Source organism: Olea europaea, unplaced genomic scaffold, assembly GCF_002742605.1.
Source record: "Olea europaea var. sylvestris unplaced genomic scaffold, O_europaea_v1 scaffold1149, whole genome shotgun sequence".
In the NCBI taxonomy this organism is placed as follows: Eukaryota; Viridiplantae; Streptophyta; class Magnoliopsida; order Lamiales; family Oleaceae; genus Olea; species Olea europaea.
The window spans coordinates 45,751-57,897 of record NW_019228886.1 but is presented as its reverse complement, the minus strand read 5'-3'; the positions used below and the strand labels follow the sequence as shown (position 1 = coordinate 57,897).

At 33.7% G+C, this 12,147-nt stretch overlaps 1 protein-coding gene across 2 annotated transcripts in view; it reads right to left on the bottom strand.

Annotated features, from left to right (window-relative positions):
- Positions 1 to 10,775, bottom strand: part of LOC111373651 (threonine--tRNA ligase, mitochondrial 1-like) — an 11,354-nt gene extending 579 nt beyond the window's left edge. Inside the window, exons 1-19 of one of the 2 annotated variants that reach the window (XR_002698988.1) lie at positions 10,439 to 10,775; positions 10,103 to 10,340; positions 9,890 to 9,949; positions 7,958 to 8,047; positions 7,361 to 7,435; positions 7,091 to 7,219; positions 6,914 to 7,003; positions 6,035 to 6,123; positions 5,855 to 5,951; positions 5,689 to 5,775; positions 5,401 to 5,485; positions 5,037 to 5,131; positions 4,707 to 4,739; positions 4,542 to 4,628; positions 4,312 to 4,404; positions 4,027 to 4,119; positions 2,492 to 2,667; positions 1,842 to 1,913; positions 1,051 to 1,122 (exon numbers count right to left, since the gene is read on the bottom strand). Coding sequence is in view for 1 of the 2 variants with exons in the window: in XM_022996213.1 (XP_022851981.1) it covers positions 1,051 to 1,122; positions 1,842 to 1,913; positions 2,492 to 2,713; positions 4,027 to 4,119; positions 4,312 to 4,404; positions 4,542 to 4,628; positions 4,707 to 4,739; positions 5,037 to 5,131; positions 5,401 to 5,485; positions 5,689 to 5,775; positions 5,855 to 5,951; positions 6,035 to 6,123; positions 6,914 to 7,003; positions 7,091 to 7,219; positions 7,361 to 7,435; positions 7,958 to 8,047; positions 9,890 to 9,949; positions 10,103 to 10,340; positions 10,439 to 10,719 (2,088 nt within the window). In the remaining variant the exon portion in view is untranslated. Of the gene's footprint in view, positions 1 to 1,050; positions 1,123 to 1,841; positions 1,914 to 2,491; positions 2,714 to 4,026; positions 4,120 to 4,311; positions 4,405 to 4,541; positions 4,629 to 4,706; positions 4,740 to 5,036; positions 5,132 to 5,400; positions 5,486 to 5,688; positions 5,776 to 5,854; positions 5,952 to 6,034; positions 6,124 to 6,913; positions 7,004 to 7,090; positions 7,220 to 7,360; positions 7,436 to 7,957; positions 8,048 to 9,889; positions 9,950 to 10,102; positions 10,341 to 10,438 lie in introns of both variants that reach the window. The other variant, XM_022996213.1, reaches the window with a different exon arrangement.
- Between the last annotated feature and the right edge of the window lie 1,372 nt (positions 10,776 to 12,147).

The following is a 12,147-nucleotide window of genomic DNA, read 5'->3' as shown; positions in this document are numbered from 1 at the left end:
CCCCCCCCCCCCCCCCCCAAAACAAATTTACAGAATCATTTACATTTTGTACAAAACTCTGTTAGAACCAATGTTTTAATGAATAGTTGGGCAATTTTTGTTTACATTTCATTGAGACGGATGATGGCAACTAAATGTCTAACAGCATTACAGGCTATGCAAAAACTTGAAAAATACCAAACCCAGGTCTAATAGCCATGATGCACCGACATGGACACATGTCCAACATAATACGTGTCGAATACGCCAACACGAGATTTTTTTTAAAAAGTACTGACACAACACATTGTCGACACATTAATTAAATTCTTTAATGTTTTTCATTTATATAATATAAATTTAGTTTTATAGTTATTCATTTTTCTTGAAATTTTTTAAATATGAATACCTGTTTATTATTTACTAATAATTGAGTTAAAAATATATAACCCCTATTTGGTGGGAATTAAAATCAGAATTTTAGTAGATTTTGATAAAAGTAATTGAAATTTGTGGTTGAAATGCTATGTGTCCCATAAAATGTGCAGTTAAAATTAATCGTTGAATTTGACTTAGATTGAAATCTGAATTTTAATTTGTACCAAATAGGGGCATAATATTTCTAATAAAGAATAGAAAAATGATTATGATAGTGTCTAAGGAGTGTTGGTATCTACACGTGTCGACATGCATGGGACACGGTTACGCTACTCTAGTTGAAGTGTCCGTGTAGCAAAGTCCAACAGGGATTAGCATCTTCAAACTTGACATTGATGCAAAGCCAGTCATCCTAGGGAGACAGAAAACTGCAGAGCCCAGTTAATTACCACCAGTCCATGCTTATTTCCATCAATTTAATCATCAAACAATGGTTAGCCTCGTGTATGAAGTCAAATACTGGAGTTGCAGAGTATTTAATGAAGGAGAAGAAAACTAAACTAGGATAGTTACCTTCTCTATCTGTCAAACATTTAATCCTTTATAGCCAACTATATCAGTATGGTAAAGCATGTTTTGAAATGAAAATACATGTATACTTGATGCTTTCAACATTGTCAATAAATGTCTAACCTGCCCATTTGCAACTTCTTTCTCTCCAACAACCAATATATAATTGTACTGCGCCAGTTGAGCTTCCCGTACCTAAAACGATATGCAATCATCCAGTCAGTACAGCAAAATTTTTAACATAAAAACATTACCTTATTAACTCTAACGATACAGTCTATAGACAATCACAAACAGATTAATTTGTTAGGTTGTCGAGTGTAATTTATTTATTAGGTTTACAGGTGTAATTTTGGATTTCCTAGAAAGCTATTGCTTTTTAGCCACCTTTAGCTTGAGAATGCTTAAATATAGCTCTTAATGAAAATAAATTTGTCCAAGCCTGTGTCATATGAGAATCAAGGAGCATTCCATTATCTATCTGTTTTAACAGGTCATACATGTAACCAAGAAAGAAAAACTGCAGTCCATACAAATCTAAATCTAAATCTAAAGTGGAAAAAAGTTAGCAATAATGGAAAAAATATTGTGTTATATATATAACTTCTAACCAGATCGTCAACCTTCTTGCATTATGCAATCAAATAGACTTGCAAAAGGATCGGTTTTCCAAAATCTAGATCAAAAAGAAGTACTGGATATTTGGGAATCATACAAGGCCATTGGCAAGTAGATGATTACACTAGGTGCTCACAGAAACTGCCAAGTAGGAAACAGAAACAAGCACTTGTAGGACAGGAGGCAAATCTAACTTCATCTCATAAATACAAGCAAAATCCTTGCTTGAATATAACGTCGTAGCAGTTATGCAATTACCATCGTATTAATAAAGATCTGAGGGAATAGCCTTTTACCTTTTTATTGATTGTTCTGTCTGTGGTATCAACATCAACATAGAAACCAGCATCATGTATGCGGTCTCGTACCTACATCCGATATAAAAAATATAATGATGTGAAAACTTTCAGGAAGCCTTCATGACAACAATCTAGTAAAAAAAATAAAAACAAAATATATAGTTCATGGTAAATTTTTTCAGCATTTTTTTCTCCCTCTCTCTCTCTCTCTCTCTCTCTCTCTTTATTTATTTATTTATTATTATTTTTTTTTTATGGGTGCTTACTGAAAGATGAGCAATTCCAAGTGTTTTAGTTTCAATTAGAGAGATTGCAAATGGCCTTAATAGCTCCATAATCATCGTGAGATTCCTCTTTTAAACCAAATGTTGAATCAAAATGGTCATAATTCAAATTTGTAAAGCTGAACTTGAGAATAAGGACTAGCATTATCTAACAGGATAGTGCTTCACTCTTGTAGCCAGAAGCCCAGTACAGAAAAAATGAGGAAAAATAATAGTCGGATAGAAGGCAAGGATAGAAAGGCACATATCGTAATCTAATGCATCAAGGTGCACAAGGTACATAATCAAAGGTACATATCAATCAACTAATAAAGCACAAGTAAATTAGTGAAGGACCAAAGTACTTGCAACTAGCTAACCAACCTGTAGCGCATATGTTAGGGATTTGTCAGAGACAGGACAAACAATTGCTTGACGAGGGCTAAGCCAAAAAGGCCATTTCCCCTTGTAATGTTCCAGGAGTATTGCAAACATTCGTTCAACAGAACCAAGAATCGCTCGGTGTATCATAACAGGTCTCTCCCTCTTCGTTTCATCTTCTGCTGAGTAAGACAAGTTAAAACGAGCCGGAAGTTGGAAGTCCAGCTGTAACAACAAAATAATTATCATGCGAGTAATCAAATTAGTTTTCCCAAAAAAAGCAAAACATGCAAATTTTTTTGAACCATAATGATAGGTTCCACGCTCAAAAGCACAGTAAAAAGGATAGGTTCCACGCTCAAAAGCATTATCAGGGTGAATGCACAGGTGGGTTATCCAGAATGTCCTGGTCGGGAGTATTGGAGTTTCGAGTATTATGGGGCTTGGATGATACAATCACTTGTGGACCTTGGGTCAAACTTTTAAGTTTCCAGGGCTTAACAACTGGCATTCAAGGCATTCACTTGACAGATTGTCATTTTGTTAAGGCATTTTTTTACTTTAGAAGGCTCAATCCACAATCTTCTCAAACAAATCACTCCCTCCTGACGCCCTTACAACCTTAAAATGTCAAACTCAACACACTTTATAAGAGGGAAGAAGAGAACCCTCTCCCATATCTCTCTGAAAGAAGGATATCTCAAGTAACCACCACACTTCCCGCCATTGTCTTAATGGTTTCACTATCTATCACCTTCGGATTATTAAAAATATTCAGGTTTCCTATGATGCTGCAAAACATCATAGATGAAACTCAACAGGTTATGACACCTTTATACATTTATAGCTTTTATAAAACCAAAGGTCTAAATGCCTTTTAAGGTTTTAACAGAGACTTCTCATTCTATTCAGCTCATCTATTGTTGGAAGTCCAAATTGTAAGGAATTTTGGAGCTGGGGTTGAAAATTTCGAGTGGGTTGAATAATCTTAACTTCTATCCTATTGTTACTTTCTCATACTCCTATAAATATTTTATGACCGCGTGCTCATCTAAACACTCTTAAAACCACTTTGTGATAGTATAGTCCCATTTTTCAGACAAGTTGTGAAAAGTGTACTTTTTATTTTTAATGACATTAGCATTTTAATTTATTATTATTACTATTTCTTTTGAAATATTTATGCCATTGTTTGAGCCCCATTTTTTTGAAAAAATACATTTTTAAACAGTGATTTGATATCATTTCAACCACACATTCTTCAATAAAATAATATTACACGAAAATCTAAAACTTTTCTTTATTTTTCAACCACACATTTCACATCATTACACTATTCAAAAATGCATTTTCTTAGCAAAAATGGGGCTCAAACAAGGGTTAAATATCAAAATTTGTTGAGATTATGCTCTATGCTACAGGCACACATGAGCTGCCCCTAGTGAATGAAAAATCTTCACCTCATGCCCTCGCCTTTTGAAAATCACTGGAGGTGAGAAGAAATGAAAAAAGAATGAGGAAAGCAATAACATACTAACCTGCAATGTTGCACACTGAAATTTCCTTCTCATTGCATCAGAAACACTGATATCAATCTTTGGCCCATAAAATGCCCCATCACCTTCATTTATCTAATGACATGGATCTAAAAGTCAGTTCAAGACAAGGACAAAAGAAATAGATAGAACGTAGTAATCACAACATAAGAAAGGGCTTTCCCTCACAAATATTTTTCCCCTAGTTAAGACCGTTACCAATAACTTTATAATGAGACTGGCTTCTACCATATCAAGTTATCAACTCATGCAGGATCGATAACTAACCTCCCAGGGTTTTCCAAACTCATTTAATGCTTCTGCAAGAGAGGATTCAGCCTTTTCCCATGTTTCTAGGTCTCCAAGATATTTTTCTGGTCTCTGCAACATAAAAATCATGTGATTAACTTGAACTCCATTGATAACCAGAAGTTCATTTAGATTTCCCTGAAAGAACACTCATAATGCTCAGAAGACAAACAAAAATTACAATTTCCACTGAGGACTAATCTCTATACCGTTGATAATTTGAGGTCAAAAGTGAAGCCGAATATTTTGTACGTATAGCTGATAAATGATAGAGCAGCCTTGACTTCTTCTTTTATCTGTGAAACGAAAGAATATTCAAACTAACTTTTTCTGGATATAAAAATGCTAGCTGCATATCACAAAATCTTATCCACCTGGGATTCCCTGCAAAAGATATGAGCATCATCCTGTAAAAAAGTTAAAAACTTGTGTCAGAAGCAACATAGCCTCACCCACCACAGAACAAAAAACTTTAAGAAATTCTGAAATTCTTAAAGGTGTAATGGAAAAAGTTTAATTGTCTGTGTCAGCCTAGCTGAATCATTTTAGATGGAATTTACAGTAAAAAGTAGGAACATGATGATACCAACAGCTTCGAGATAGTGACAGTTCAGGATTGTCAATATCAATTCAAACATACAGAAGCCAATAGGTGATGAGCATTTCCAATCTATTCTATCCCCTATCATATGTTTTATGTGTACCTGCTGAAATCTCCTGACACGAGTCAATCCAGTAAGTGCACCACTGGCCTCATTCCGATGCAAGACCCCAAAATCAGCTAGGCGAAGCGGAAGTTCTGCAATGTGGAATCGGATGTTATTTTTGGTGATTCATTTTATAAACTATTAGTAGTCAAACTAAAAGAAAAATTAAGACCAAAAAATTACTATAATTCCTAGAGAGATCCTTAATGATAATTTACTGTTGTATAACACCCATGTGAGAATAAAATGAAGGCAAAAAGAAGGTTACATCATGCCTAGTACAGATTCCAGTCAAATATACTGCAAAGCTCATGGAACATTCATGCTATTAGAGAGATATTGAAGACAAAACACGGATCACCTCGATATGAACGAACTCTATGATCAAATATTAAACAGTGGCCAGGACAATTCATTGGCTTAAGTCCAAACTCTTGTTTCTCTACCTGCAAGAGAATCCAGAGATACCATTTCATCATACTGAAAGAACAACACAATCAGCAAGAGATAAGTACTTTTTAATTGAAACTACACATGCCATCTTTAACACAAAGTCCTTACCATTTTACTCATTTCAAGATTATCTAGCTATTTAACAAAGTAACACAGAATAAGATATCAGAATCTTGACATCAGATAGTATTCCAACCTCAAAGACAAACATATTTTCCTTGTAATTTGCAGCATGACCAGATGTTTCCCACAGTTGCATATTGTACATGTTTGGAGACCAGACCTACCAAAATCAAGTAATAATACTATGAATTCTACACTTTATTGCATATTTGTCATGTCCCAACAAATGATTAACTTACCTCTTCATAACCTCTCTTCCAGTACTGACTTCGTATAAATTCCAACAACTTGTTGCAAACCCGAGCACCATGAGGAAGGAAGAAACAACTTCCTGGGCTAAATTGGATAGGAAATACATCTCATGAAATCATGAACATACTTGACCACATAAAGCAAAGCCAAGTAGCTTATATTCATACCTAAGTGGGTGAAAAAAGAAAAGCTCCTGCTTCTTAGTCAGTTCTCTATGGTCATATTTCTTTGCTTCTTCCAGCATGGCCTTGTATTCCTGCAAGTATTGCACTTAAAACGTGAAATCAAGACCACTGATGGAGCTCAACGATGAATAAACAACTTAAGACTTTTGTTTGTATTTGATTACATTATAATTTAAAGGTCAAATTCAAAATTTAATTTTTTAACCGTACATTTCGTAGGACCCACAACTACTACCCATTCTTATCCACCACTAATTTATATCGTATTATAATTTCAGTAATATAAAGAAATCCAAACAAGGACTTAATAAGATTTTCTCAGCAATGATAGAACCCAAACCCCACCAGCCATATCATGGAACATACAAAAAGTCAAGGAATTACCCTATCGACACTAATTATGGAAGGTTTAAAATTTCAGGCAGGCAACCACAAACATGTAGTTTTTACTTTTTAGGATGTTACATTGTGTAGGCTACATGGGGTGAATTATAGAGAGCAGAATTGTGTCCTTACCCCCCCGCCCCCCTTCTTTACCCTTCCTTTCAAAAAATTAATAATAATAATAATAATAATAATAATAAATATAAGAGAATTCAGTTACCAACTTTCATACTTCTAAACAAATTAAATGCCCTTTTAAGACATGTACAAGTAAAAACGTTAGATGTGCATAAAATACATTTTGGCTACTTCTTAACAGATACTCAAAACCTTTTTCATAATTACACCATCCAATGAACTGAACTGTGTCCTCAAGTCATTAACTCGATAATGCAAAGATATGCTGCAGCCTTAACAGCCTAAGAAGAAAAATTCATATTAAGGAAAAGCGAAGTAATGAAGAACAAAGAAAACCACCTTTAATCGTTTCTGATCTGGATAAGATATGCCATAAACTCTTTGCAAGCTTTCACGGTCTTTATTTCCACGCCAATAGGCTGAAGAAGCCTGATTTCTCAAAGTGACAATAAAGAAAATAAAATATTGCGTCCTGCATGCAAGTATTCACTTCCATTAATTAAAGATAGATCTCACCTTCAAACAACTAAATGCTTTTGCAAATGATGTATTTGGTATGTGTGGTCCACGACACAAATCAACCAAAGGACCACATCTATATACCGTGATAGTTTTATCCACAGGTAAATCCTTGATAATTTCAACCTAATCAAAACAGGAAGAAAATAATCATGAGCTCCAATAACTAAAACAAATAAAGCATATGATAGATAAATTGCCAAAGGTGGTAATATCTTACCCTTAGATTAATTATTAATAAAGCATGAAAAGTTGCAAAAAATTGACCTTGAATTGATTATCAGAAAACATCTCAAGAGCCTGCTCCCTTGTAACTTCAATACGCTCAAAAGGTTGTTTTTCCTGAGAAACACAGGAAAATTTATCGTGAATTTGTCGTGAAACAATTCAACGAAGAAACCATTTGGCGTAGGCCCAGCATTCGCGGAATAGCTACTTGATTTAGGACAAGCGAGACACAATAATGCATGTAATTTCCACCACCTGTAGGGTATCTGTTGCAACTTGCACGTACAAGTTTGCATCTGACAATTTTGTTAGTAAAATGGATTTACAATTGGTAAGAACTGAATCTTGCTCACATACTCAGACATATAAAAGATTGAGCATATACTGTAACGCAACCATGTCTAACTTTATATGGAGTCAATCAGAAATCACTCTTTTCCATATCATAGGGCATAAAAATTAACGCAAGGGGCACGACCAACAATGATAGTGAAAGAAACAGGGAGGGAATATTTATAGCTAAAGCAGCAATACACTGGACATACTACTTTTGGCAACAGTATGGGAATCATAAGTAAACCAAGTAGTCACTAAGATCTATTAAAAGCAGAATTCAGAGAATAAAAATAACCATACATCAACTGCTTTTTTTGCTGCTGCTTCAATCTGCTTAAAATGATCCTCATTCAATCCCAGATCTCCATAAAACGCATCATAATAGAATCCCTGTAAAAGATATAGACAATTCAAGATAAGTTGTCACGAGTTAATACGAGTATATGAATACCGCAGAAAATGCAAACCAACTGAATGATAAAAGCTATTGAAATCCAATTTTAAATCAATGTGAATCCGTGTGAAATCAAGTCACTTGTCAAAGTTTCCTACAGGCCTGCTTGGGAGTTTTGGGATACCGGCTATAATATTTTTGTAAAAGCACCAGTTTTAGGCATTTATGAGGTGTCCAATTTTTGGAGACTTTTAACAGGGATTTTTAAAACAGTCCTACCCATGCTTAGGAGTTTATTATTCGAATGTTTTGAAAATTTTCAAAAAGAATAAAATTACATATATGATGAAATTTTCAATTTATAATTCCTCGTACAAATTTTTTTACTCATAAGTGACATTATACTTATAAGTATTTTTTTTATTTTTTTTTTACATATAAGTTAATTTTTAACTTAAAATGTGAAACATTTACTCATAATAAAAATTTTAAGTTATAAGTAAATTTTTACTTATAAATAAATTTTACAGTTGTAAGTTAATTTTGTATTTATAAATAAAGATTTACTTATAAGTAACTTCTTTTACTTTATAAGTGAATGTTAATCTTATTAGTTGTATATGTTACTTTAAAAGCAATTTTTTACACAAAAGTGAGTTTTATCTTATAAATAATATTTTACTTATAAGTAAATTTTTTAGATATAAAGTAATTTTTTTCGTGTAAATAATTTGCTTAGTTACTGTCATTTTATTTACAAGTTCATTTTGAACAAAATATGTGGCTTGGAAATAACTGTTTTATAAAGGGAAAACTAGGAAGAAAATTTGAAAAATGGTTCCCTACACTGATTTTGGTGGTTTTTAAACAACCTAGAACCGGTACTATAAAAAATTAGCAAGCACCGTTTTCCAAACTCTCATAAACAGTGCCAACCAAAAAAGATTAGAAAAGCGGGATAAATACTCCCAAGTAGGACCTAAGGCTCCATTTAGAAATTAAAAAAGCTAGATTGGGAGAGATCTAATCCAACTTTACCCATGAGTATAAACAAAACAAAAATTTCTCTCAGTAAGTTGTGATTGATCACAGTTTCGCTCAATCTAGTCAGAAATCGATTTGGATTTCACTCCTTGTAGAAATACTTGAAATGTACGTTTTATCGGTGATTAAATTGAAAGAGAGCAGTTGCAGCCTACTCTTGAGTCTTGAACTTGTAGGCTAATTCAAAGTCAAGTTCGGCACTGAGAAAGGAGATTCAGTCAACAAAAATGGAAAACTGAACGCTCCTTTCTTTACAACAAAAATGATGAAAACGAAACGAACTCTAAAGTCAAGTCTTTGTTAGTCCTCTCAGGAATTCCCATCATCCTATGTTCTGAATTGATTAATCACAAGAACAACTTAACTCAGTTCATCACAGATCACCTTGCACGAAGAATTCAATTCAAGACTCTTCCATAAGGACAGAAAACCATAAGTCCTCATTACAGTTCACAATCACTCTTAAGGTTTCTATATTGAACTAGTGATTCACGTAATAGGTACCATGGTTTCTATATTACTGTCTTGTAAACTGTTTCCTCAGGTTCTAATTGCTCACCAACCAAAAAGTTATTCCTTTTAACAGTACATATCATTCCACCGCAGTTCCAACAAACATATAAACTATCACGCAGCACTGTTGAAATTAAAAATCAGATATTACAGGACTAACTAAAATAAGAAATACAAATCCAATCCCATTTTCAAAACCGCAGCAAATCAGATTGAAAAGAAATCATTTTTTTATGAACTCCCTAGCTAAAAATCAACAAACCAAGTAAAAATTACTTTACCTCCCCTCTTGTAGTACATGGCCCAATACACAATTTGCAGCCATAAGTCTGCTCCAAAGACTGCCAACACCAAACACAGAAGAAAAGGACAAATATGATCGCTCCCAAGTAATTCAATTCAAGCAGCATCATAATTTCACTAAACATAAATCAAATTGTATCCAAAAGCATTCTAATAAATGCATCTGCAATGATAGATATGTATCATCAGACCTGACCAAGAATGTGGGCACTTGAGTGCCAAAAAGTATCACGTCCCTCATCCGTCTCAAAATTAAATAGCTCGAGCTTACAATCGCCCTCTAAGGGCCTATTCATGTCCCACAAAACCCCATCGACCTTTGCAATCAAGGCATTCGAGGCCAAGCTCTTGGAAATATCCCTTGCCACGTCGAATGGTGTAGTGTTCCATTTCTTACCCTCCTTCACCTTCCCATCCCGCAACGTAATCCTATTAAAAAAAAAAACAACAACAACAACAAAAATATAAAAGTTAAACTAAAAAAAGAAGTAATGAACAGAAGGGCAAAACTTAGGAATAGTGATTACTGGATGGGGTCAGGAGAAAGGGATAGACGCTGGAGTTTCTGCTGGTTTTGGACGGACTCAAAGAGGGAGATTCGTTTGGGGACGACGTTGTGCAGATAAGATTCGTCTCTGGAGTAAGCTGGTGGGCCGGAGTTGGAATTGGGTTTTGTCTGAGTAGAGTCACCCATCAGAGAAAAATGGCAGCGGATGAGAGATGTTATGTTGGCGGACGACGGCTGGGGATGGAGGAGGAATATAGAAATGCAGGGGAGGCGCCACCTAAGAACCGGCGAAAATGGCATAAAGCGGGCTTTAAGACGTTAAAAGTACGGAGAAGGGTTTTCAGTACAGTGGGGGGAATTATATTTTAGGTAACATTACAATCCATATTAATCCATTTACATCAATCAATTTCAATTCATACTAATTGGTCACTTAAGTTCAATTTAGTCATAATTAAGTCACTTCCTTCGTGTAATTTCAAACAAAGTAATAAAACTTACAAAATTAATCGTGATCTCTTAATTGTCACAATTTATACTTATGTTAATAGTTTAGCGCATTCTTTATTATTACTTTGAGATTCTGAAGCATAAGAAAATTTAACTCGTTAGAGTCAATTAGATGATTTATGAATTAAAAATAACGTGTATAAATGTTATCATCTAAGTAGACTAAGTTAACCACACCGACATCGCTCAACTTAATAAACTTATTGATCTTGCCCTTAAAACTAATGTTGCACAAATTGAAGCATGAGACATGGGAAATTCATTAAATGCAGCCGAAATGTTATCAAATTTGTTAAAACGTACCCAAATTGAGTGCTTTAATTTTAATTAAAAGTTGAGTGATCCAATTCCTACAAATTCAAGTTCAATGACTTAATCGCAATTGAGATGAGAATGGGATGACTGCAACTATAATTAACTAAATCCACAATCACTTTTAGCCACTGTTTGATGGGGAGAAATAATGTTTTGAATAGTGATTTTGTAGAGAATGTATAGATAAAGAGTATAAAAATATTTTATTACATAAATATATGGTGAAAATGAATATAAAAATTAAATAAATTTGTTTTAAAGGAAGACAAATGGGCTTCGCCATCATCTCATCAAGTTTAACTTGTGTATAGTCGCACGACTCGCACAAAAGAAGTTTAAATAGTTGTGATCCAAAATTGTTGCCGATCTCTCAATGTATTTTATTCTAGAATATTTCATAGAAATAGTATACATGCTTTAATGGCATCACCTGTATGATGCATTTTTTGTGTTTATTATGTCAAAAATCAATAAAAAAATGTCAAGTATCTTTCTATAAAAATTTTATCAAATTTTTCTGTACTTGTAGCAAAATTGTTTATTCTATAAAAACTTACTATTAATTCTTTACTAATCAGTGGTCATTGTTCACTTCAAAAGATTTCATTGCATTTCCCATAATTACATTGCCATTACTCACAAGTTGAAAAACTTGTTATATATTTTTGAATGCTCGAACTTGATAAAAAAATAAATTAGTTTCTTTTTGTATGGTATTTTTTACTAATATTTATAAAAAAAATTGATCAAAATGATCATATTTAGTGGAAAAAATATTTTCTTTCGAGTAGTATTTTCTACCATAAATATTTATGAATTACTATTCCTTTCACATCAAATAATGGGGGCCAAATGGGATTAGATGTTCAGTTGAATACAATGACACTTGAAATAGTGCTCAAC